The following is a 26,568-nucleotide window of genomic DNA, read 5'->3' as shown; positions in this document are numbered from 1 at the left end:
TGTAGGCACTCTGTAACGTTCAGGTTGTGATTCCATTTATAGTACCCAGAAAAAGGGAAGTCTGATTCAACGAAAAGGTTATTCCCTTCTGAGGAGGAAATTAAATCCTATGTAGCAATTTTAATTTTAAAGTAAATTTTGGTACTATGGCATAGCCCTGACCCTAAGCAATAATCTCATCTCACTGTGTTGGAACATTCTGTTGGCATTTGATGTCCTTAATATCCCAAAAGGATTCATCACATAAAAGTACTTCAAAAGTTTTTTGTTGAATTCAATTAAATTTAAGAAGAAACTGGCTACTTTGCTTGTTTCTCTTTTACTTATTTTTTTTTCTTTAATGAGAGAATAAGTAGCTTAGATCTTAAAACTAAGTAATAAACAGCTGGGGAGAAGACAGAAGCTATAAAAATGATTGTCTGTTTTTCCATCTATCCTTTCAGTCAACAAGCTTCAGTCAAATAGCTTCTGCTATAATTCTCCAGCAATGATATCATGCCCTGGGGATATAGCAATGAAAAAACCAAGTTCATTCCAGTTTGATGCCTATATTCCAGTCCCTGGCACATTCTGTCACCCCAAACACATATCAAATAACCGCATCCAGATTATTGCTTTGCCTGCTATCTCATGTCCTTGCTTCTACTCATCCACCCTTCAGCCTGTACTCAAAATAGCATCCAGACTTGTTCTGTTAAAAATATAGATCAGCTCAGGGCATTCATGCTCGAGATTCTCTAATAGTTTCTCTTCTCCTTTGAGTAAAAACCAAAGTCGTTACAATACCACAAGGCCTACATGATCTGTCTCCTTTACTTCTTAGTAAAGCCACATAATAATACATTAAAATATAGTATAATGATAGTAAAGACTATTAAAAAAAGTTAAAGAGTAATATATGGCAGTGTTTATCCTTCCAGTGAGCAATATTAAGTACTTAGTATCTGCAGATAGATTACTGTTTAAACTTCAGGTAGGAGAACAGTTATGCAAACACTAAATACAGGCATTGGCTTAAATAACCATAGATTTCCTTTCACAAGTGCATATTTATATTTAAGGGAAATGAGTATGAATAAATGCTTTTGTTATTTTTGCTGAACCATTGTCCTATCTAGCCATTAGCCAGTAAGAGAATAAGCTAGAAATCACAAAGGAAAAAGAATTAATTGAAAACAATAGACCTAGACAAGGCTGAATTAAGGATGTTCAAGTCTTTCCTTTGGCATTTCTCAGAATTCAGAGGCAGTCTCAGTAATACAATATATAATATATAATAAAGTGATAAATAAAATGATTTATTTCCTTCGGTGTAACTTTCGACAGAACAAATTACACTGCTAACATTCAAACAATATATGAAAAAAAACACTTTCAAATTCTTGAAGGAAAGTACTTCATACTATTCATCACATCTTTATTCCAAACTCTTAAAACATGTTGTAGTCAAACTGTAGACACCCAAAAGTATCTATTGACTGCATGAATCAATAAATGGACAAGTGTAAGTCTTTGCTGTGTATTTCTTAGCAGAAAGAAAAGGATGAATCAGGATCGCCTAGGATTTTTTTTTTAATCTTTATTTATTTTTGAGACAGAGACAGAGCGTGAACAGGGGAGGAGCAGAGAGAGAGAGAGGGAGACACCGAATCCAAAGCAGGCTCCAGGCTCTGAGCTGTCAGCCCAGAGCCCAACGTGGGGCTGGAACTCACAAACGGGGAGATCATGACCTGAGCCGAAGTTGGGCGCTCAACCAACTGAGCCACCCAGGCGCCCCTCACCTAGGACATTTTTAACCCAGTGTTTATAACAGGAATCTTTTTTTTTCTTTGGAATTCCTTTCTGTTACATATGTTTAATCTGTGCTTTAGTCCCAATGAAGCGGCATGTGTAGCAGAAAGAACGAGATAATCCTGAGCTCATGTCATGACGTCATGTTTACTGAGTCAGCGACCTTTATAAGTTATGTCTATGTTTTCTTCTGTCTATAAAATTAGTCTAGTACTACATGGTTCACAGAAACCTAGTGAGGATTAAAGGAGATAATGTGTGTATAAGTTTCAGAGTCTTTGCCTTGCTGTCATTGGAATAGTCTTCCTTTACCAATTCACTTTAGCTATTTCCTTCTTCATATTCAGCATTCAACGCAAATATTTGTCTCCAAAATGCCCTTATATATTTCAAGTGTCCTCTTCTTTACCCCTCTGTCATATCACACTTCTAAAGTTTTCTTCATAGCACTTAGTGTTACCTGAAATTATCTTATTCATTGACTGGGTTTTTTTTCCTTTTCTATTAGAACATAATTTCCCTGATACCAGGGACCTTGTCTACCTAGTTCATTATTCAGTTCCCTGCTCTGAAAATAAATGCATCAGATGATTAAATGGCAATTTCTAGACCACAGATATAATTTTTTTAAAAATGTTAGTTTTGTCCCTTTTCCTGATGGCAGGGTCAATATTTTGTCATGGTTCAGCATATGACACATGATCAATAAATAATTTGGGGAGGAAAAATCTCTAGACACATGCCTAAAAATATGTCCTTTGGTATCCTGTATCAATTCTGATTTGCACAAACTTGTATAGATGTCTTTTTAGTTCACATACACACACAAATGTTCTCTTCTGAATGTGAACCCATATGGCCTTCCCAACACCATCTCTATATAAAGTTGGATAATAATGTCTCTTGAGGTTATAGACATGTAATGTCTTCAGCCAAAAATTCACTTCAGAAAGATTAGAGTTTGCTTCTTCATCATTATCGATGGTGTCTTAAGAGCAATGGCTAGTTTCTAAAGGGATTTTCTTTTTCTCTTTTGCTAAGGACAGTGATAAAAAAGTTAAATAAAATAAAATAAGATGCCTTGTTCCTGGACTTGATGAAACAGCCCAAGAAGTGAAGTGAGAGAGACAGCATCGTTAACCCACACAACCTCTTTCTAGCCTCTTCACCGGTAACAGAAGTTTTCATAATGAGGAGCTCAGGAGGTTCTTTGCAGCTCAAATATAATAGAGAAGCCATGTATCAGTAGACAAAAAATCAAAGGTGGAAAGGAGTTTCCTTGTTTATGGAGGTGTAGCTTGCTCCACAACACCATGCTTCAAAAGTGCAGGTCCTGCAGACCTATAATTCAGAATTTGCCCTGCAATATGGAACTTTTCTTTATAAATTGCTAGAAGTCATTTCACTACTTATGAATATTTTATTTATATCTGGTAGTGCAAAGTACTTGTGATGCTTCTTCAGAGAATCACAGTAAAATCAATACTCTTTAAGAGTGGGTCTGATGTGGTGGATGCTGGCCCGGGAAGTTCTGCGCATGCGTGGCACCATCTCCCGTGAACACCCCTGGGAGGTCATGCCTGACCTCTACTTCTACAGGGATCCTGAAGAGATCGAAAAGGAAGAGCAGGCTGCTGCCGAGAAGGCTGTGACCAAGGAGGAATTTCAGGGAGAGTGGACTGCTCCAGCTCCTGAGTTCACTGCTGCGCAGCCTGAGGTCGCAGACTGGTCCGAAGGCGTGCAGGTGCCCTCCGTGCCTATCCAGCAGTTCCCCACCGAGGACTGGAGCGCTCAGCCCGCCACGGAAGACTGGTCTGCAGCCCCCACTGCTCAGGCCACCGAATGGGTGGGAACCACCACCGAGTGGTCTTGAGCTGCTGCTCTGCGGAGAAGCAAAATGGAAATAAGGTTGACGGAAAATAAACCGTTTCTATAAAAAAAAAAAAAAAAAAAATATATATATATATATATATATATATATATATATATATATAAAATTGATAACTAATGTCCACACTAGGAACAAGAAATTACACAAAGCTCAACTAGGGGTAATTTTGATTATGAAGGTGGGATGAACCCGGGGTAAGAATTTTTGACAGATCTTTGCCCTACATGATCATTTACTCTCCAGTCACAATTATATTTAGTCCTTTTATTCCCAGCTATCCGGATAAACTTGAGGCTAATTGTTTTCTAATTCTAAGAGCCCTAAATTGCATGTTTCCAAAAACAAAACAAAACAAAACAAAAAAACCTATAAATGTATTTCAAATTCAGTTTTTTCAAAGAGGAACCATTGTTGATTATATAGAACTGTTTTAGAACATGAATTGCCATTTCCTGGGAGGGGTCCAGTAGAAATGTAGGGAAAATGCAACCACTATTTTCCCAAAACATCCAAACCATGGCAGACTGACCAGAGCATCGCCCTGGAGCAGCCTACCTCATATTGAATCATGGCTCTGCAGCTTTCTAGCTGTGTGACTTTGTAAGTTACTTAATTTTTTTGTTCTTCAATTTTTTCATCTGTAAAATGCACATAATATGGAATTGCATCTACTTCATATGATTGTCTCCAATAGTTCCTGTGAGAATTAAATTAGTTAATCATGGAGAGCTCACAGAACAGTACCTGGCATGCAGTAAAATCCAATAATTTGTATTTAATGATGGTAATAAGCTTCTCCAGTGCTGGAGCCAGAATAATCAAAAGTAATGGATGGAAGAAACCTCATTCTAAATACTTCCTTCCTCTGTGATTGCCAAGCTGACATGATATGAACAAAGGACTCCTGCTGGTCATTCTTCCCGCCTGAGTGGAGAAATCTGGCTGCAGTAGGAGAGAGTAAATTAACAGGCAAAGAGAAACAGAGATGAGACAGAGATGGGGGAAAAGAAATTATGAGGCCCAGTTCTAACCCTGAGGTTCTAGGGAGGGCTCAGATTCTTAAAGTTCTTTCTTTGATCTTCCAATAAATTCCTTTTTGTTTTACTTTGTTTTTGCTTAAATCGTGGTTGTTTTTGTTACCTACACTGATAGATTCTCACTGGAACATGGTGGTAAGTAATGTGATGGATGAAGTGGGCAGAAAGATCACCTACTCATTTAGGCTTGCCAGTCTCTTAGGCTTCAGTTTAGCTCCAGCATTCATTTCCACCAGGCCTTTTCTTTAAAAGAAAAAAAAATTAATGTCTATTTATGAGAGAGAGAGCACAAGCAGGGAAGGGCCAGAGAGAGAGAGACACACACCGAATCTGAAGCAGGCTCTGAGCTGTCAGCACAGAGCCCAATGCAGGGCTCAAACCTACAAACTGCAAGATCATGACTTCAGCCAAAGTCCCATGCTTAACCGACTGAGCCACCAGGCACCCCTCCACAAAGCCTTTTCTTGAGGATCCTTTGCCATTGGCTTCAGGGGCAGAAGGACAACATTGAATGAACTCAGTGAAGTAGGAAGAGAAAAAAAAACAGAGAAAAATAAATTGGTAGTCTGTGGCTCTATGATAAAGAAATGTTCTGTTTTTGTTTTCCAAATATGTGGCTTCAGAATTCTGAAAATAATTCTAAGGAAGGGGAGTCCAGAATATTTAGAATGCAGATTAATCATGTCAATAAAGGTAGACCCACAAGGGAACTATTATATATATATATATATATATATATATATATATATACACACATATATATGTATATTATATATATATATATATATACACATATATATGTATATAACATCAGTTACTTATTAAGGTCAGTGTAGTAAGTTTTTACTCTTTTAGAACAAAATTCAAGACTTATTGCTGATTTTATATATTTTTAATACTTGAGAGATTTAGGATCACATAATTCAATGTTATATTGAATGTTATATATACCATCTTAGCCAAATGTCTAAAAATGTCCAATGAGTTCTCAATCCATTAACCAAAAAACGTGAACTGATAATGAAAGGTTTAGAATACATAAGTTTATATATTATAAAAATTAAGTATTTAATATCAAGGGGGTAAGCTAAAAATTGCCAGATTTGGCAACATAAGAGAGTGGAGGGGCACCTGGGAGGCTCAGTTGGTTAAGCATCTGACTCTTGATTTTGGCTCAAGTCATGATCTGAGTTTGTGAGTTCAAACCCTGCATCTATCTGGCTCTACCAGCTGTCACTGTGGAGCCTGCTTGGGATCGCTCTCTTCTCTCTCTCTGCCCCTCCCCTGCTCACATTCTCTCCTCTCTCTCTCACTCTCCCTCTCTCAAAATAAATAAATAAACTTAAAAAAAAAAAAGACAGTACAAACATTTGCTGTTTAACCTATCAATAACTTGGTGTTTGATACCAGTTGTAATTACAAATAAATTGATACTTTTAAAAAGACAGTTACATAGGAGTATATAAATCAGTTTCCCCAAAATCCATCCAAAGAGATTGCAAATTCTTCCCTTCCCTTTGTCTAAGCCCTTTAGCAGTACTCTTCCATAGTGACTCTGGCTTAGCTCTGATTTTTGCTCTGTCCAATGAAAACAGTAGCAAATATAAAACAAGCAGAGACTTGGGGGACCTGAGTGGCTTCACTGGTTAAGCGTCTGACTTAGGCTCAGGTCGTGATCTCATGGTTTGTGGGTTTGAGCCCCACATCAGGCTCTGTGTTAACAGCCTAAGCACAGCCTGAGCACAACATTGGAGACTGCTTCAGATTCTGTGTCTCCCTCTCTCTCTGCCCCTCTCCTGCTTGCGCTTGCTCTCTTTCTCTTTCAAAAAAATAATAAGTAAACACTTTTTAAAAATTAGAAAAAAAAAGCCAGAAACTGAAAATTGCCTGTGCATTGTGACTTGCCCTTTCTTGCTGCTCCTGGGAGCTCTCATAATGCTGCCATGTGAAGGAGCACAAGCCAGCCTGCTGGAGACATGTGGCCCAGTCCTGCTGGCAACCCCAGTGAACAGTTAACTATCTTCCTTGTCAGAATGGTATAACTGAAGTTGTGAGTCTAGCTGAGACCAGTAGGCAATCACCCATTTGAGTCCACTCCACACTGCTGACTTAATCAGAATCATGAGCTATATAAATAGTTGTTTTAACTATTATGACTTTCTTGGATATTACTTTATGTTTTGATCTATAAAAGTGAATAAAAAGGTCTTGATTATGAATGTAGAATTTTATAGAATTGCTTAATAAAGATTATAACTTCCTATTATGCATGGGTTAAATTATTGTGGTTTAAGTCACCTTTTGAGAAGCACAAGAACTTTCTCATTAAGTATAAGAATTGTCTATTTTAATTGGCAAGGTGGTTAACAAAAATGAAAAACTGTGTACCCAAAGATGAGTGAACTGTTATTTTTTGTTGGAACACCATGATGAGAAGACGGCATCTAATAACAGCCCTATTTATCTATGTAAAAACAAAAAACAAAACTTTCCTCCCTCAACACCAGTAAATGTAACGGCAAGAATATTACATTCACATTTAAGCAATAGAAGATCACTATGCATACAAGTGAGAACAAAATTAATGCTGCATTGTTACCATTATTTGACACGACTTGATTTGAAAACAAAAAAAAAAATTAGGTATGATGGCCCACTATTTAAAAAGTATTAATGTAACAGCAAATATGTAATATTCAAACCAAACCTCAGTGACTCAGAACTCCAACACATCTTCAGAGAGAGCTGTGAAATTGGCTACCTGAAAAATTTATCAATGTAACTGAATGACAAAAGATTCTGTTTTAAAATGGAGTAAATGACAAGAGACACATGGGTTGCAAATACAACTGTTGATGCTGCAAAGAGCAGTGACTTATCTGCAGTCTCAATGTCCTTTCTATAAATTGTGCCGTGATTTCCCACCATACATTTACACACAAGAATATTTTAATTTGAAATAGTATTGGGAAGACATTCACTGGTGATATGTGTCAAATGCTTTATATCATTGTATATCACCAAACTGATACTAAAACTAATTCTAATCACCAAAAATACAGGATTTTCTTTTTATAGCTACTACTCACACAACACATATTTCTAAGTAGTTTATTTAGAACATTAGTTATTTCCAAATAAGTGGTAAATGTTTCTAAATAATCCATATATAGATATATATATTTCAAAATAAATACTTCAACATTTACACAAAGAGAATATTCTAGGTGTTAATAATATGAATATTGCTATAAATTAAATTTCTGCTAGAGGATCTTATATATTACTTTTATTTTAAGGTAGGGAGGCATTCTACTAAAAAGCTATATTGGCCTTTAAGTATCTAGTTGAATATCAGATAAAAGATAAGGATATGAAAATTCCATAGAATGTTGCCAAATTTAAATCTGACTAGAGTTCTATATTTAAAAGTTAGCATCCTGAGGCATCTAGTTATTCATATTTATTCAAGCAGTCAGTCAAAAACAATTTATTGCATATTTGTTGTTTAAGTGCCTGACATTTGTGAGTACAACAGACACAGTCTTTGACTACATGAAGCTCATACTAGTCTAGTAAGGAATAAAGACAAGGAAGCTGTCAATTTCCATGGTGTGATGATGACTATGAGAAAAATAGATAAACATTCAGTAATGAAGAGAGGAATTCACAGAAGGCTTCCTGAATATATCTTCTTCTATCCTATCTTCTCATTTGATATTAAATGATGGATACTTTTACAGCAATGAAGAATCTCAGACACTTAGCAAATAACTGTTGATTAATCCTGTAATTATGTTTTTCATGGGGCTCTCAGGAAAAAAAAAAACTTGGAAAGTAAAGTCACACATACACATCTAAATTTACTATAAAATGTTATAGTATAAAATATTAGAATAAAACATTTGTTTGTTATAAAGAATGATATATTCCTAAATTGGATCAATCCATGGATATTCTTAAGACAGCAGGTCTAAAAGGACTGTTGCTGAATAAAGTTGGTGCAATGTGTAACTTATGTTGTTAATGTAATCAATCCTGCTGTGTAGGCTGATCCAATTAGAACTGCTGTGGGGTTTGGTGTGAAGAAGGAAATAGAGGACCAAAAGAGATGGCGAATATTTTGAACTTGGTTTATCTCCAGTGATGCTGAGCTGTTGTCCAAACTTATCCACAATGTTTGCTATACATTCCAGATTTATAAGCACTGGGACTCACGGGGACAGACGACATAGATGGGGAGACAGTATCGTCTCCTAGTTTATGTTTCTTTGTCCACTCTCAATGATTCCCCTTATCTCTTCCTTGCATCATTAAAAAGCTCGACTAATGTAATTCTAAAGAATGTAACATTTTTTAGAACATCAAACTGCTGTCTTTTTAAAAGAAAACAAGTTCATTAACTGTAATAATTAGCAAGTATCCAAGAGGTCACAAAACAGTTACCCAAATCCATGGCTTTTTAAAGAAAAAAATTCCATTTTAAATAATGTCAAAAACCATTCCACAACACTCCTGCAGATGGTAATGATTTAACTATCTAATACTATTTAACATTATACAAAACATATAGTAAAAGTTAATTAAACTATTTGGAACACAGCCTGAGTCACATTTAATAACTAATACATATCCCTTACATGGTGTGTGATTACAGCTATCAGATCATTTTCATTTGTATTTCCTTTTCTCGTTTGATCTTGGCAGGCTCATCTACCTAGTATCCCACATGTTGAAGGCAGTCAGGACTTGAATCCAGGTCTTCTGATGCCAGCTGAATGTCCTATATTTTACAGTGTTACTGCTCTAGATGAAAAGACAACTGATCAGAACTTAGTGTACAGTAAATAGGAAACTGGTTTATTTTTATTTTATTCAATCATTTTCTCGTGTTGGTTATTTTAATAATTATAAAAGTTATAAATTAGAATATTTTTAATTCTAATTTTTACCATGATTAATTTATCCTCATCAGCTAGTAAACCCAAACTACCAAACCATTAATAACATGAAGGCCATATGGATCAGTGTTTTCTTCTTAGATGCTTGCCAATTATTTGTCATAATGAGATACTTTTCTTCCAAAAACTACCATTCTTTCAAATTGATAAGAATTTGCAAATGGAGGAAAACTGGACTAGGAAGAAAGTAAAATTATACTAATCCCTTAAATTTTAATGATAAACATTTAGCTGGGAATTTACTAACAAAATAACAGATAGGGCACCTGGGTGGAAAGTTGGTTAAGCATGTGACTTCAGCTCAGGTCATGATCTTGTAGTTCAGGAGTTTGAGCCCCATGTCGAGCTCTGTGCTGACAGTTCAGAGCCTGGACCCTGCTTGGGATTTTGTGTCCTCTCTTTCTGCCCCTCCTTGCTCATACTCTGTCTCCCTCTCTCCCAAAAATAAACATTAAAAAGAAAAAAAGAAAATAAGAGAGTACATCCAGAGATTCAAAGATCTCATGATAATAAATTTATGAACTTCCAAACTGAATTATTTATCTCTTGAGACTGAGAAAATACCATTAGATGATAAATAGTCCATGGAAGTTTTCATACATACATATATATGGAAAAACTAACATAAAGAAAGAGCCACTATAATATCAAACATTATAAATCACAAAAGACCCATAAATAGTCTGTCAGGTCACATAAAATATCACTGAAAACTATTGGGAGACTTGCAGAAACTTTAAATTGCACTTATTTCAGCTAAAATGAATGATTATTTAAAACATTCACTTCCCATGTTACTCATACAGCATTACAAATACAATTACTTCGCTTTCTTCCCTTATCAAGTAACCAGCTCCATAGCTCAGCTGTCAGAGAATGGCTGACTTCTTGTGTAATGGCCAGATAGAAGGAAAACAAGAATTTCCCACTGACAAACCTTTTGGGGAACACATATATTACACATATAAAATAAATTCCATAGGAATTAAAACTGTATTTATAAATTCCAGGTTTTACTGGTATTCTAAGTGAAAATATAAGTAGAAAATATAAAGTTTTTCACATATACTTAATAATGAGGAATGGAATGCAGTTGTTAATTATCTGATTCAAGTTTGTACTGGTCACGTTTCCAAAATGCTCCCTGACAAAAAATAAGTAACATTTACCTAAAGCTAAGCGTATTTAAAGAATGTCCTTCAAAAGATAATGAAAAAATCATTAGTATTTGTAACATTATATAGGTAAATAAAATGGTATAAAGTTCCCGTAACACTAACTGGAAAAGATGTCCAAGATTGCCACCTTCAGTGCAATTGAGAATAATGCATTTTGAAAACAAGATTAGCAAAAAGGGGATTAAAAGTTGCCCAGTTATCCCCACTAAAAAATTAACATTACTCTGGATTTCAATTGTGCAAGCAGAGATCAGTATGGTCTTTCAACCCAGATCCTATTACATTCTTCTTTCTTTTCACATCAGTATTTTGTATGCCTTCCATAAGAAATGAGCCACCTGAATAAAGTATTTGTTTCAAAGTATATTTATTTTGAGAGAGATGCAGCACAAGTGGGGAAGGGGCCGAGGGACAGAGAGAGAATCCCAAGCAGGCTCTGCACTGTCTGCACGGAGCCAGACGTGGGGCTGGAACTCATGAATCACAAGATCATGACCTGAGTCAAAGTTGGATGCTTAACTGACTGAGCCACTCAGGTGCCCCCTAAATAAATTATTTTAATAAAGAAATTCTGAGAGTCAATAACATATGAAGAAATGTTTCCTCTCTGGGCTACCATTTCTTGTTGGCCCTTACTCTTTCTTCAGTCTTCCTACTTCACTTTCCTTTTTTTCCTGGCAATATTCCTGAAGTGCTCATGCTCACCATCCCCAGAAGTACTTGCACATATGTAGGTGGGTAGTCAGGGGGGTAGGGGTGAGGACGGTGATGGCTGGAGGCTTGGAGGAGACACACATATTCTCATATGATACTAAAACGTAAATGCCTGATTAGCCTTAATGTGTTATTTTCCCCTGCATTGTTTCAAAAAGGGACAAAGTCTTATGATGAAGGCATAGATTTCTAGGTGGATTAATTAAAAATTGATATCCTAGATCAGAAAGATCTCCTCTGCTTATGGATCTCCCTAATCCAAGGGCCTCCTTACACCTCTGCGACTTTGCAGTATATTTGGTCAACCAGTCATAAGACCAACCCAGTACACAGGTATTACTTAAAGTTAACATTCCAAGTCAGGCCAGGTTTCTTAACCTACATTTGGTTCTTTCACCATACGTTTAGAGACTGACAGATTGTAAAATTAAAAAAAAAAAAAAAAAAAAAAAAAAAATTGCACTGAACAGTACTTACTGAAAAACACTAATAGATACCTATTTCCTCTCATGAAACGTTTCTCCCAACAAGGCTACATCTCTCGGCTTCAAAATCTTTCAGGCTAGTTTTAGGGTGCCCCCTTCAACCTTTCATGCTGCTTATTAAGAATGTCCTTCTCCCTAGTCTCTGTACCATGTATAACAGGATCTGAGGAGGGACTACAGAGCAATTCCCTTCCTCTTCATCTTCTGGACATCCTTTCTCAAATAATAGCTATTTTTCTTCAGCCCCACTTATCATAGGGTCTGCTTATAGGATGTGTGTTCTCTTTGCTCCTCATTGCATATAGCAGAACATTTTCTACCTATTTTTTATATAAAAATAATCTCAACTCCTCTGAAGTATAGGTTGTCAGATTATACAAGTTTGGAATTAGTGTAGCACTTTGCATAAAAGGGCAAGTGGTCCTGGAGCCACTCTTCCTAAGTTTGCAAGGTTTCAACTTCCTGTACCTCACTTTCCTCATCAATAAAATGGGGATAATTGCATTTGCCTCACAGTTATGAGACTTAAATAAATTAATCCATATTTAAGACTTAGACCAGTGCCTAGTACATAGCAAGCATTCCATTAATACTGGTCAGTTATCATTACCTACTACTCAAGTGCCAAAGTTTTACTATGCAATTTCTATCCATGCCCCTTTATGCTGCCTGGAATGTTTTTCACAATGTCTTTATCCGTCCCCAGCAAGTATAGTCTCAAAGGCTAATTTTCCCATGAAATTTTTCTTTGTCCTTTCAGTCAGGTATAATTTCTATTTCCAAGTAAACTCCCTAGCTTTAGACTCCTCCTTAGTGATTATCCTATACTTTGCATTATACTATACCCAATTAAAAGGTGAGTTACTCTTATCTGGAATAGATTAGTCACTTTCAGGTTTTTGATATCATTCTTATATAAGGGACCTTCAAATAGCTGTTGGATTTAATTACAAATTTTTACAAATCTGGGTAGCTCAGTCGGTTAAGTGTCTGACTTCTGCTCAGGTCATGATCTCACAGTTTGTGAATTCCAGCCCCATGTCAGGCTCTGGGCTGACAGCTCAGACAATACCCCCACCAATTTTTAGAAACTCTTTTTAAGTTCTTCAAAGCAAAAGTAACACCCCAATTTCTTTGTCCATAAACAGAAAGACTATATACATAATACATGACAACTATAATCAAGACAAAACTCCTGGGCAGGTAGGTAATAGCAGAGGAACTTTATCTTATTGACTCTTCTGCAGATTGATAAACTGAAAACGGAAAAAAAAAAAAATGTATTTATACAAGCACTAAAGAGCAAACAAAAGCAGGCAGGAACTGGATAGGATTTGATAATTGGAACATCTCACTGGGTGAGATCCATGTTTGTGTGACTTTTTTCTGAATCCAGGAAGCTGCAACAGCACTGGCTTGAGGCATGAGAGGATAGTGTTAAGGTGGCTATAAATTAAGAAGGGAAATCCTAGAAGGAGGGGGACATAAAGAAGGAACCCCCAAACCTGTGTGTCTGGCTGACATATATAAATGGGACAAACTTAAGAAGCCCAGTGGAAAGCAAGAACTGGGCATCTAAAACACAGAACAGGGATCTCTTCTCTTTACCACAAGGGGTCAAAATTTGGGGTTTTAGTCCTGCCAAGTTAAAAGTCCTTGGAAAACACTCTGGGCTTTCTAAAGTCCTAGACTAACAATGAAACCCAAACCTCTACAAGTTCAAGGTGACCATCCAGCATTTAACTGCCTTCCATTACTATGAGAATAAAAGGAAGATTATATACTTATTTAAGCACTCATTACAGATGCTTACAATTATTCAGTTCTGGGGCAGCTGGGTGGCTCAGGTGTTTAAGCATCCAACTTCAGCCTAGGTCAAGATCTCACCTTTCTTGAGTTCAAGCCCCTGTTGGCTCTGGCCTGACAGCTCAGAGCCTGGAGCCTGTTTCAGATTCTCTGTCTCCCTCTCGTCCTCTGCCCCTCCCCCAGTCACACTTTGTCTCCCTCTCTCAAAAAAAACATTTAAAAATATATAGTATTCAAGGGCGCCTGGGTGGCTCAGTCAGTTAAGTATCCAACTTCGGCTCAGGTCATGATCTCACGGTCTGTGAGTTCGAGCCCCACATCGGACTCTGTGCTGACAGCTCAGAGCCTAGAGCCTGCTTCAGATTCTGTGTCTCCCTCTCTCTCTGCTCCTCCCCTATTCACACTCTGTCTCTCTCTCTCTCTCCCTCAAGAATAAACATTAAGAGGGGCGCCTGGGTGGCTCAGTCGGTTAGCATCCGACTTCAGCTCAGGTCATGATCTCACAGTCTGTGAGTTTGAACCCCGCGTTGGGCTCTGTGCTGACAGCTCACAGCCTGGAGCCTGTTTCAGATTCTGTGTCTTCCCCTCTCTCTGCTCCGCCCCTGCTCACGCTCTGTCTCTGTCTCTCAAATAATAAATAAACATTAAAAAAATTAATATATATATATATATATACACACACATATATGTAATTCAGCTCTACTAGTTCAAGACTAACAAAGGTAGGATTGGTGGATGGTAGACAAGGAAAACTGATAGTAGTACAATGAGCCACTAGCATCCAGGTTAGAATTAGAGAGTATGTTAGACACAATAAATTATAAAATATTATAAAACTGAATTTATTTACAAGCAATGTGAAACCATGATATCTGAACAAACTTTTTAAAACGGAAAACAGAAGTATTTTATTCTTAGAAATAGATTTACTTAAAAATCAGTTTTAAATGACATAAACCACAATATAATTTTACAGAACAGTTATCTAACAAAATATAAAACTTAAAAGCATCTATATACAACATATATTTATAAATTTTTTTAAAGATTAAGTTTTCCAGTCAAAATTTTTTTAAAATTCCCAAAGTATATCATGTTTGACTAACAATTTGCTTCCAAATAAAAGTCTCTTCAGAGAAACTAAGTAATAATTTTCAAACAACTATGCTCCTGCCTTTGGTAGCTGGAATTATCTAATTGAAACAAAGGTCTTTATTTCAGTGTAACTATGGCTAAGACTCCAATCCTGAGGGTTTTTTGGTTTGTTTTTTCCCTCCAGAAAATGGAAGGTAATATGGCAGATGGAAGATTATGTGCCTCTGGGATAGCCAAATTAGTGGGGGCCTCACAATCCTGACTTATAAAATCAGGGAGTATAACTACACTCCTCAGGTTTATTTTTCTTTCTGAAATGCTATGAATTTGAGGGTAGAATCCATGTCTTCTCCCTTCCCCCAATCAGTTGATAGCAGTTAATGTGGATTCTGGAGTCACCCTGCCTAGATGTGAATCCCTGCTCAGCCAGTTATTTTGCAATCTTGGGAAAAATATTTAATCTCCCTACACTCAGTTTCTTCATGTATAGATTGGAGATATTAAAAACAGTACTGATCTCACAGGGTTGTTATGAGGCATAAATAATGCGGGTAAAGCACTTATAACGCTGGCCAATACAATGAAATAGAGGAGTTTCCAAATTTTTCACCATCATCCTTCACTGATATGGGAAAAGATCTTGTCTATGCCATATGAAGTAAAAAATGTCATACAGGAAGATATGTTAGACTAAATCACTTAATACAGGATTACAAAACACAAAAATGATTGTTTTTTACATTTACTTTATCTTCACAGAATTTAGAAAATATCCTGAACAACATAATAAATAAACATGGATAACTATAAATTACTTTGCAGTTCAAAACTTAAAACTATAAGAAAAGTAAATTCAGCCTATTAAGAAAGTTTAATTACTAGAACACTCAGAAATGTAGTACAATATCACCACCTAGTGGATACTGCATTTAAAAACATTTTATAGATAGTGCTTGCCCTATTTATCATTAAGAGGAACATCCTTTTCAAATAGAAGCACATTCTCTTCACGAATGTAAAGGGGATTTAAAAAAATAGAAAACAAATTTAATACTATATTAGCAGTACTCTTAAACATTACAGATAAAAATACCTCTACTAAATTGTGTATCTCAAATTTATTTCTAAGACAAGGTAACAGAATTAGAAGTACAATTTTTGTTCAGAAATTTAAAATATATTAGAGACAGCATGCAAGTCACCAGAAATACTTCACCACGACTTATCAGTTCATGAAAAAAAGGTCAGTTGTAACAAACATGAATTTCAAATCACCGGGTTATGAAGCATCTTAAAAACATTTTACTCTACTTACTATCTCAATCACTTCTGAAGCATTCCTGATAAATAGAAATCTTGCCTCCAACGAGAGGGGAAACTTACTTTTTTCTGGATCCATTCCCCACGGAGACTAAACAGAAAATGTACATTTTTTTATCAGTTGAAATCTGTTGGCCCTTGATATACACTTCAGGGAATGAAGACTAGTCCAATCCTTCTTCCAAATAATTATTCTTCAATTATGAAAGCCTATCAAGTTGTAGAATCTCTAATTCTCCAAGTTAAACATTGTCTCTAATCTTTTAGCCATTTCTCTTACAACATAACTATCTGTTCATGCTCTTTTAAACAGCTGCTAGCATTTTAAAAAATGACTATTACAATACAAAATCCAATACAAACAATAATATGCCATGAATGTTCTGGTTAATGCACAGTAAAGACAGATGACCAGCTCTCCATATTTTACTTCTCTTAATGAAAAACTTTCACAGTGAGGCAGAGTATCAATTAAAAACTCACAGGTTTGGGAGTAAGGCCAATCAATGTTCTTCAGTGACGATGTGGACTTTGGGCGACTTGCCTGGTCTGCATGATTTTAGCTTCTCCAGCGGTTAAAGAGAAATCAGTATCTGCCCCATACAAATATGAGGATCAAATGAGACGATATTTATAAATCAGTCCACATAATGCCCTGAACACTGTAGGTGCTCAATAAATGACAGCAATTGTTAGTTACCATTACTTTTCCTCCCTCTCTTTCTCATTTTGTACGTGCCTTCCCACCCCCAACACAGTTCAGCTGAACTGAATCATCAGAAAAGTTTCAGTCAGTGTGCAAAAAATCAATACAATGCTTAATATTTATCTCCTCAGAAAAATACCGTATTTCTTTTTGCCTGATGGTGATGTACTGGGCTCATATTAACATTAAATTCACCAAATGCCCATTTTTTATAAGCAAAATGTAACAGTATTATTAGATTTCTCTCTGTGGCAACATTTCTTACTCTAGAAATAATTTTTAAATGTTAAAGAATTTAGTATTGGGTTCATGGATATGTGTTAAAAAATATATCATCTATCTACTTTTATTATAATTTTCTTTCTTCTTTCTTATAATACAACTTTTAATATATTGCAAATATTTGTCTAATTGTCAACATTTAAATCATAAAAAAGTACCCTAAAGAAAAAATAACATTTATTCCTAAAGTAGTAAAATGCAGCCTAACTAAAATAACACAAATTATTGGTAATTGCTTGAAATCTCTTTTCCCTTAAGAGTTTAATAAGCATCAGAAGTTTTACTGCTATTATATTTTAATGTTTGAGAGTTACTTATTTTAAATAAAACAGCAATAATTTTGAAATCACATCCTATTATCACAACATAACATATTTACAAATAGATACATAATATAAGTATTAAACAGTATAGTAAATAAAAAAAATTTTTAAATAAGGCAGAAAATTTAGGCAGAAAAAAGTTTAGGACGGTTTTCATTATGAAGCATGTGATTTATTTCCTAAGGTTGGTTTATGGTTATATAGTATATCTTTTCTAGGACATTCACTTCATTCTATACTAAAAACTTCATTCAGTATACACTTCACACTTACTATACATTTATGAACTTTATGGATATACGGTGGAGGTTGAATTAGTTTGAAATTAGGCTAGACACATGACAGGCTAGAATAACTAGAGTTAGGACAAATACTGTTTCCACTTGAAATGAGGTCAAATGCTTAAAACCACCTGCTTTATTGAATCCAAAGTCACAAATACAGAAATCCTAACTTTCATGTTAAATGCTTTTTCTACAAGCCCATGGTTTCTATGTCATATTTAAATTTCCATTTGAAAAGGCTTTCTCGGGGCGCCTGGGTGGCGCAGTCGGTTAAGCGTCCGACTTCAGCCAGGTCACGATCTCGCGGTCCGAGAGTTCGAGCCCCGCGTCGGGCTCTGGGCTGATGGCTCAGAGCCTGGAGCCTGTTTCCGATTCTGTGTCTCCCTCTCTCTCTGCCCCTCCCCCGTTCATGCTCTGTCTCTCTCTGTCCCAAAAATAAATAAACGGTGAAAAAAAAAATTAAAAAAAAAAAAAAAAGAAAAGGCTTTCTCATATTACTTGCCAGATATTTTTCTTGTTTCACTAAAGGAAATTCTAATTGGCTCAAAGATAATAAATGCTCTCTAACCTGATCAATGCGAATTCATTTTTCTATTTCCACATTTTACTTAAATGTTTATCTAAAATAACTGTCCACTATTTAGGCAGTATAATAAAAATAAGGATCTCTTTTCTTCTCCTCTCCTACCTTCAGATGATTATGAAGAAAAAAAATATCAAGAACAGTGACAGTTAAATTCAAACAAGAAGTACACTACATTAAGCTATTTATCTGTTAGAAATAAACTGCATTAAGCTACTTACATTAATGTACTTCATGACAGACTAAGCACATTCCAGAAATAACTTTAAGAAGAGGAAGAGGCCAGACAGCTAACATAATTTGTCTTATGACAAAATGACATTCTATATTTAAACTCAGGAACACTGTACTTCCAAATAATTTAAAAACATAGTTGGACACATTAAAAAGATTTCCAGATATCTAACAAAAGAAAACACAAATAGTGTGTGAGGAAACACACAGCACACTGCTTACTAACACCATATAAAGGGAATACTCTGTATCTATGGAATTTCATGTAAGCTAAAAACAGTTCAAAAAGATTTATTATAAGGCTTAGAAAATTTATGCACTAAATCTTTTTAGGACATTCTTTAAAATAATCCTACTTAAAGACTTTAACAATAATCACAAGGCTCCACAGGCTATCCAGCTTATCAATACTTCTTTTTTTTTCAATAATTACCTTTTAATCAAGAAATTCAATTTAATTTTCAAAAAATGTCAAAATACATATCCAATAATTCTTGAAAAATCTTCAAAACACAAATGCAACCTAAGATGTTTCTAAAAGCTATGCTCCATAGCACCTTTTAATTCACAGTATTCTTTTCTAAAGTATTAAGTACTGTATTTTATATACTGTATGGAAAACATGGAAGATTACCCTGTTTCCCTCTTGAGTGTGGATTTCCTCCAAAAAAATCTCTTAAAATAGCAGGAATTCAACACTTACAAATAAACTGGAACAGTGATTCCCCCAATATGGAGTAGAATGGTTTCCTCATGTTGCCAGACTGGGTTAGAGGGGAAGTTTTTTCATCTCAACAATATTCCGAGTCACAAAAGCCTTGCATTAATAGTATCAGATAAGAAAGTTGTTTATTTTGACTTCCTGGAACTCAGATCTCCATTATAAGATAATAATTCGTGTTTTCTTATCTAATTATCAAAAAAAAATGAGTTGTTAAAAACATCTCTCAACAATCACTGTTACAACTAGAGAATCAATATACTTTCTAAGTACTGAACAGAATACAAGACTGACCTATACTTATTACTAAAGACTATACCTGTAATTTTCACCTACACAATTTTATATTTGCAAATGCAGAATATTTTCCAATTCCACCCATTGTTTAAAACCCAGAGAAACCATAATCTAACATTGAAGATAAAGTAATTTGTTCACAGTTATTTAAAAGTTTACAAATGTAAAATGATATTAAAAGATAAATTCTGTTCACAGTTCTAAGTTTGCATGTCAAAGTAAACATGTCCAAGTACTACTTTTCTGTAAAGGAATGACAACCAAGTGAATTCACATGAAACAGTAAACACAGAATTTAAAGACTCATATAAAATTCATATCTGAACAGTTGCTTCCTAATCTACAAAATAAGACTAGCTCAATAGATCTCTAAACTTCCTTTCACTTCTATTTTGGATAATGGAATCAAATACCAAATTACCCTTACTTTTGTAATTCTGTAACCTTGGAATCAGCTCTTAGTGAGGATGTAATTTTATTTAAAATATCTCAGCAAAGAAAGAAATTATTTCCTACAAATTTTATGAGGTTTATCCTAAAATATCCTTTGGTAACTTCAGTGGGTGAAAAGTATCCCACAAAAAGATGTCTACACGGAACCTATAAATGTGCCCTTACTTTTGAAAAAGGGTCATTGTAGATTTAATTAAAGGTCTTGGCATAAGACCATCCTGGATTAAGGTAAACCCTAACCCAATGACATTGTCCTTATAAGAGAGAGAGGACCATGTGAAGACAGAGGCAGAGATTGGAGTGACACAGCTGTAAATCAAAGACTGCAGACAGTCACCAAAAGCTAGAAGCATGGAACAGATTCTCTCCCAGAGCCTCTAGAAAAAATCAACCTGGCCACACCTTAATTTTAGAAATTAGATATTTTTATAGCTACCAAGTTTGTGGTTATCTGTTACAGCAACCAGAAGAAATGAATACACTAATGTATCTCTGAACGAAAATCCCTTTTAAAAGGTATTATCATCAACACAATTTATCTTTGGCCATCATATATTTCATATTAATAATCAGTGAAAGGGGGACACCTGGCTGGCATAGTCAGTAGAGCATGTGACTTGATCTTGGGGTCGTGAGTTTGAGCCCCACATCAGGTATGAAGATTACTTAAATAAATAAATATATTTTTTTAAAAAAAGAATTAGTGAAAGGGCTTGATCATTTCTAGATTTTTAACAAAAATTAACAACTTAATTCCAAGATAAACATAGATGAGCCTCTAATTTATAACATTTACTGAGTCTATTTTGCCTTATGATTCAAATTATAATCACTGAAATATTTTAATCAAGAACATTACCTGATCATTTGTCAATATGTTTCAAATACTTGTCTGCTATTGCTTTCTGAAGAGAATTCATAAATAAGTTTCAGTACTACAAAGCTCAGTTTTCTTAAACTTGTACCTGTAAAATGTTTTCAAGCTTTTTGAGTGGTCAGCAGTATCAAAAAGATATCATGAAATAACTGTAAACAATTTCATTTTCCACTATTCAGGCTTATGGAGCAAGTCTTAAACTTTTCTCAGTTCTTTATCAGTTCCTTGGATTTATTATGTATGTTTAAAACACAAAAAATCTGATGTGATCTGTGGATCACCACTGTGCCTGAAACAAAGTCCGTAATTTTTACCTCTTCAATTGTTCATTGTGGAGATAGTCTATATAAGTCTATTTTTAGAACTCAAGATATCTCTGACATTACCACATAAATCTCTGAATGTCCTGACTATCTGGCCACTGAAAAGTCTTGTTCAGGAAGACATAAAAAGTTAGGAAATTAACAACTGCATAGCAGCCCAGTTCACAAACAAGTCTAGATATAGGTGGTAGAGGTATGTTAAGCCTATAAATAACATAAGGTAAAATGAAATAACGAAATTCTAGCAGTTTCTGAGGTACTGTAACAGTAAACAAGCATATGAAAAACATTAAATTCCAGAAAATTGACTTAGATTTCAAGGAGTCAGCTATACTCCAACCAGCAAATATATATACTGGAACTAACAAGTATTTCATAATTTCATATCTTTGAAAAACTCTTTTCCATACATAGAATGTATAATGTCTATTATCTGCTAGCAAGTATTTATGAGCATAAGTGAATTTCCAAACTAAAAACAGAGAGACTAAGGTGATCATAAAAAACTGAATTCTACGTTTCCAAACTAAGGAAAGAAAAGCTCTAATTTTGCCAGGAGACAATAGGTGAGGAAAGGAAAAAAACAGAGTAAAAGAGAAAAAGTAGAAGAGTTGAGGAAAATGTAGACAGGCTTCATGACTACTTCGATCGCCAATAACAATTCCACCATTAACAACTACAAAAACACAAAACAGAAACACCAGAAGGATGTACGGCCAAGTCAAAAGGAAAAGCACACTCAAGTTCTTAAAGGACATGGAATAAGCCAAAAGAAACTGAAGAATTTTCCTGAATTCTGAAAATGGTCCTTTAATAGGGGGAAGCCTCTCTTCCTTCTTCTTTTGTAGCTCAGTTTTCCAAGCTTCTGTTAATTTTTGTGCAATGACATTTCCTGCGCAGAAGACAGCCCAGATGATATTAGTTTGACGAAACATGAAGCCACAAAATCCAAGCAAAGCTGAAGTTTTATGATTTCCATAAAGACACATCAAATAGGCAAAAAGAGTAAAAAACATGGATCCTGCTTCTGTATAATAAAGGAAGTTAAAAAAATAGAGTGTGGGAAATACTGCTAATGTTAATGTTGACAAGATTCTCTGGATACTTGAGGCAGCCTAAGAGGAAAAGAAAATACATTTACAATTATTTTCACAATAAAACAAATATGCTATTTCTGCTGGGCTAACAGAGATTTATTAAAAAAACAAAAACTACCTTAATCTTATTTAAATAAAATTATTCAACATTAATCTTATTTCTAGCTTTGCAAAAACATAACATACATTTGTAAGGATGCTTTCTGGTACCTTTTAGTTCTATTTATCAGTTTGGAAGTCATGAAGACAACACATGTGTATGCCAAAGCCTCTATGTTCTAAAACACTTTGAATGATTCAACAAATAATGAAGGAGTTATTGTGTGAACTAAATTCTATGAGGAACATGTTGATGAACGGGACACAGGGCACACAGTTTCATTTCCCTGAACTAAGTCTTAGCGCTTCTAGTAAGCATTCATTTAGCCATCATCCTTAATTTCTTTTAAAGATACTCCCTTCAAAACTTTAGAGGCAATGTAAATATGTATATAGCATTTTTACCACTATACCCAATGGTCTTACTGTTTCATGATGAATTTACAGGTTTTTTACTGAAAATAGTGGTCTCAGTCTAAAGTTAAATATCTTACTTTGGCCTTTCTCAAAAGCTATTTCAGATTTTGAAAGTATTCTTATCTCCTGAAATTTTATCTTCCACTTAATCTAAATCACCAAATACGACCATGCCATTCTCTTGGTTAAAATTAAAAGCTGTATGCCATCACTTACTAGATCAAGTTCAAAATCCTTTCCATGACATATGAAGGCATTCATGACTTCACCCCTACCCACTTGTCTAGCCTCACATCCTTGTACTTTATCATCTTGTGATTCCAAAGAGCAATTCTCTATGATCTTGTTGCTCACCTCCTTTCTACCTTTGCTTATGCTTTTTCTCCTGCCAGGATTCATTCTCCACCCTACAGTACTGTCTATTCATCGGGATTCAGTTCAGATACCATCTTTTCTGGGAAGTCTTACCCAATGCCACCCATACATCTTACTGCCATTCAGGCTACAAAATAAGTGCTCCTCTAATCCTTCTGAGTCCTTATAATGTCTTATACCTATCTCCCTCTCATCATTTACACTATTGAAATCATTTAAGTTAAACCTAATTATTATAATTAATATTTATTGAGTCCTTACTATTCTATCAGGCATTATTCCAAATGCCTTCCCTTTATTAATCTCCTGTACTCCAACAGTCCTCTGATGTAGATTCTATATTTCCATTTAATAGAAGAATACACTAAGGGGTCACTAAAGGTGACCTGCTAAAAGTAACACAACTTGGAAATGGACAGAATTCAAAGCTAGGCAATCCACCTCACAATTCCTCAAAGTCTGTCTTCCCTAAGGAAGATAAAAGTTTGGTAAAGAAAAAAAAAAATGCCTTATTTATTTCTGTAGTGTCAGTGCCTACCACACATAATAAGCACCATAAACATTTACTGAACTCATTTGATTCACAAATATTTATTTTAGGTGTCACAAATCAAAGTATTACAAATCATTCAAGTATTTAAATACAAACTTCTTCTAAAATGGGGGTAGGAGACTTGCTTTATCTTAACAAAATATACATAAAGACTAAGTGTTCAACATACTTTTCACCAAATCTCATAAAATCGATTTATCAAAATTGTGGATCTGACTAGGTAGAAACTTACAATAAATTATTTTGGAAACATACCTTGTGTCTGGGTTGTACCTTGCGGAAAAGCAAATATAGTAAATAGAAGTTGCCTACACTGAAGAGAAGATTAACAAATCTGAGCATTCCAATGGAGCACACAACATGTTCAGACCATCCAAAGATCCAACTGGCAGGTTTGACCACTCCAACTGACAGCAGGTATAAGCCAGGTAATGTAGTAATCATGGGATCCCACTTAAAAAGGAAAGGCCAACAATGAAGCAAAAACAAGATGAAATACTAACAGGACCTACACAAGGAAGTCAAGCTCAAAAACATCTCCACCAATGATCAGGTATGTTGAGAAGTTAGTCTGTGACACAGTGGTTAGGTAAGTCCTCAGCAGATAAAATATCTCCTCTAAAGAAAAGTTTTGCTTATATTTTGCCTCTGTACCTGTTCTGTGAGGAGGTATCTGTAACCAGTAAACAACAACAACTTAAAACCAGTTTCCATTTTCCAAGACCTACCCTTCAGAAACCCTGTATTTTAGTGATCAAACTGCAAATGTTCCCATTTTAAAGTGTGGAAACACTGACTAGAACTCTGATGGTTTTGAGGGAAATAAGTGTTTAAAGAGATCAAACTACAGGCTCCATAATGGTAGCTAACACGTACTGAGCCAAGAATTGTGCCAAATCCTCTTTATTTAATCCTGCAACACATCTTATAGTAGATCCTGTTAAAATTGTCATTGTCAGAGAAGTAACCTGAGGCTCAAAAATTTTCCTAGTAAATAACCACACAAAAATTACAGACTTTATATTTCTAACCACATTGCTTCCTCAGACAAGTAAGGGTAATACATCTACTTTATTTTGTATCTTTATATTTACATAGGCCTTTATATTTTCAAACATGATGCCACCTCACTGGGTGCTAGTTTCTCCAGTTAACTGAAGGTTCCTAAAAACACCAAGGATGGAATTAATGTAACTTGTCACTTCTTGGTGGCTGAAGATTCCCCTCATTCCCCCCATTCCCCACAGTATCGCACACCCAAAATATTGGGTGAAGCTCTTAACAGGTGAACTAAAGTGAGGTTTCCTGACATTTCCAAGGGGGCAGTACGATGCCTCTGATCTAGGGATTGGGGAAGAAAAGCTGGGATAGCTAATACCAGCCACCAAGAGGGAAACAAATGTACCGTGCGCCTGGGTTGTACCTTGTGACAAAGCAAATATAGTATTCCATTAGCTAATCTCTCAGAACATTACTTCCTGAGACACAGATCTGCTTATATTCATTCATTAAACAAACATTTCACAGATCTCAGGAACAGGAACAAAAGATTACCCAGTTCCTTTCATAATTCGAAACTGGAAGGGTAGAGCGGAGGGACAAAAGATAAGGGGGGGCTGAGGGGGGGAGAAAGTAGTGTTGAGGCTGGGTCAGCCCTCTCTGGCCTGCCCTAGGGTGGGGGTAGGTTGGGGACCCCACCTGCGAGAGGGAGAAATGGCCCTCACAGTAGCGCTGCGCCTGCGGCAGGTGGAAGATCTCGTCCATGTAGGGCTCTCGCAGCGCCCGGCTGAAGGCGGAGAAGAGGAGACAGGACACTAAAAAGGTACAGCTCAGGGCAGCCGAGAAGTAGTAACCCTCGAGCTGCGCCATTCCTGCCCCCATAGCCACTGCCCAAGAACCCAGTCCTGGAAAATCTGTTCCGGGTTCTCGAGCCTGCAAAGCCGAGCTTGAAACTCGGGCTCGAAATGGGCGCGCAAGGCGGGACTGGCCGGACAGGACTGAGCATAGCCGGAAAGCAAAGGATGCTGGGAGAGCCCGGACCCTGATCTTCCGGAGGGATCCGGTCACTGTTTCCGGAGTGACGAGTTTAGGTAACGGACCGGGCTGTTGCCCTGTCAATCACGTTGCGCAGGTCGCACTGGAGTGGTCAGAGCCACCGGGAGGGGCGGATCCCGGAGTCTACAGGGGCTGTAGCTGCGCGGCTAGATGGCTTTGAAGGGAAAGCCGCAGTTGTTTATCCCTCTAGTTGCATTTGGCTTTTTTCCTGCTCGTTCTCATCTCTTACCAGGAGGTGGCATCGCTTCCCCACGTTTGCAATCCCCAAGCCCTGACATTTTGCACCTTTCCCCCTAATTATTTTTCTTTCATGTGATCTGAATTGAAACCTGTGATTCCAAGATATTTGGTTTTATCAATTTTGGAGTGTAGGAGGGGAACTTTGGTTATGGAAGCTAAGATTACGACTTCCAGATTAAAACTTGAATGTCTGAAGAGGCTTTTCACTGCTGAATGAACTTCACTTAATTAGAGGATTTTTTTTTAAAGTTAAAAAAGACCTCTTTTAGAATGTGGACACTCTCAAAGGGGATTTAGTTAAGTCGGCATTCATAGTGCACTCTGATAACCAGATTGCAGTACTCTGTAGGAGCTGGGGAAAGAAATTTTTA

The 26,568-nt window shown here is 36.0% G+C and overlaps 2 protein-coding genes across 2 annotated transcripts; one reads left to right on the top strand and one right to left on the bottom strand.

The window, feature by feature from the left end:
• Positions 1-3,280: 3,280 nt before the first annotated feature.
• On the top strand, positions 3,281-3,723 carry LOC115518595 (40S ribosomal protein SA-like). Its single transcript, XM_032593730.1, has one exon. The coding sequence runs from the start codon at positions 3,296-3,298 to the stop codon at positions 3,662-3,664; it is 369 nt and encodes a 122-aa protein (XP_032449621.1). The 5' UTR covers positions 3,281-3,295; the 3' UTR covers positions 3,665-3,723.
• A 10,968-nt stretch (positions 3,724-14,691) lies between these two features.
• On the bottom strand, positions 14,692-25,957 carry LOC115518593 (dol-P-Glc:Glc(2)Man(9)GlcNAc(2)-PP-Dol alpha-1,2-glucosyltransferase). The gene is made up of 4 exons (XM_030322166.2): positions 25,601-25,957; positions 24,158-24,355; positions 19,394-22,476; positions 14,692-16,871 (listed from the first exon to the last, which is right to left on the bottom strand). The coding sequence occupies exons 1-3, from the start codon at positions 25,781-25,783 to the stop codon at positions 21,421-21,423; spliced, it is 1,437 nt and encodes a 478-aa protein (XP_030178026.1). The 5' UTR covers positions 25,784-25,957; the 3' UTR covers positions 14,692-16,871; positions 19,394-21,420.
• Positions 25,958-26,568: the final 611 nt, after the last annotated feature.

The sequence above is a fragment of the Lynx canadensis genome, chromosome B4, assembly GCF_007474595.2.
Source record: "Lynx canadensis isolate LIC74 chromosome B4, mLynCan4.pri.v2, whole genome shotgun sequence".
NCBI classification, from domain to species: Eukaryota; Metazoa; Chordata; class Mammalia; order Carnivora; family Felidae; genus Lynx; species Lynx canadensis.
Note: the sequence above shows the minus strand (reverse complement) of the source record. Positions and strands in the feature narration are given on the sequence as shown.

Excerpts from the sequence above, each read along its gene's own strand:
- LOC115518593 (XM_030322166.2), bottom strand. The coding sequence starts at position 25,783 with ATGGGGGCAGGAATGGCGCAGCTCGAGGGTTACTACTTCTCGGCTGCC. Across the intron at positions 24,356-25,600 it reads GCCATTTCTCCCTCTCGCAG|TGGGATCCCATGATTACTAC; the intron begins GTGGGGTCCCCA and ends TTCCTTTTTAAG. Across the intron at positions 22,477-24,157 it reads AGGTACAACCCAGACACAAG|GCTGCCTCAAGTATCCAGAG; the intron begins GTATGTTTCCAA and ends TTTTCCTCTTAG.
- LOC115518595 (XM_032593730.1), top strand. The coding sequence starts at position 3,296 with ATGTGGTGGATGCTGGCCCGGGAAGTTCTGCGCATGCGTGGCACCATC.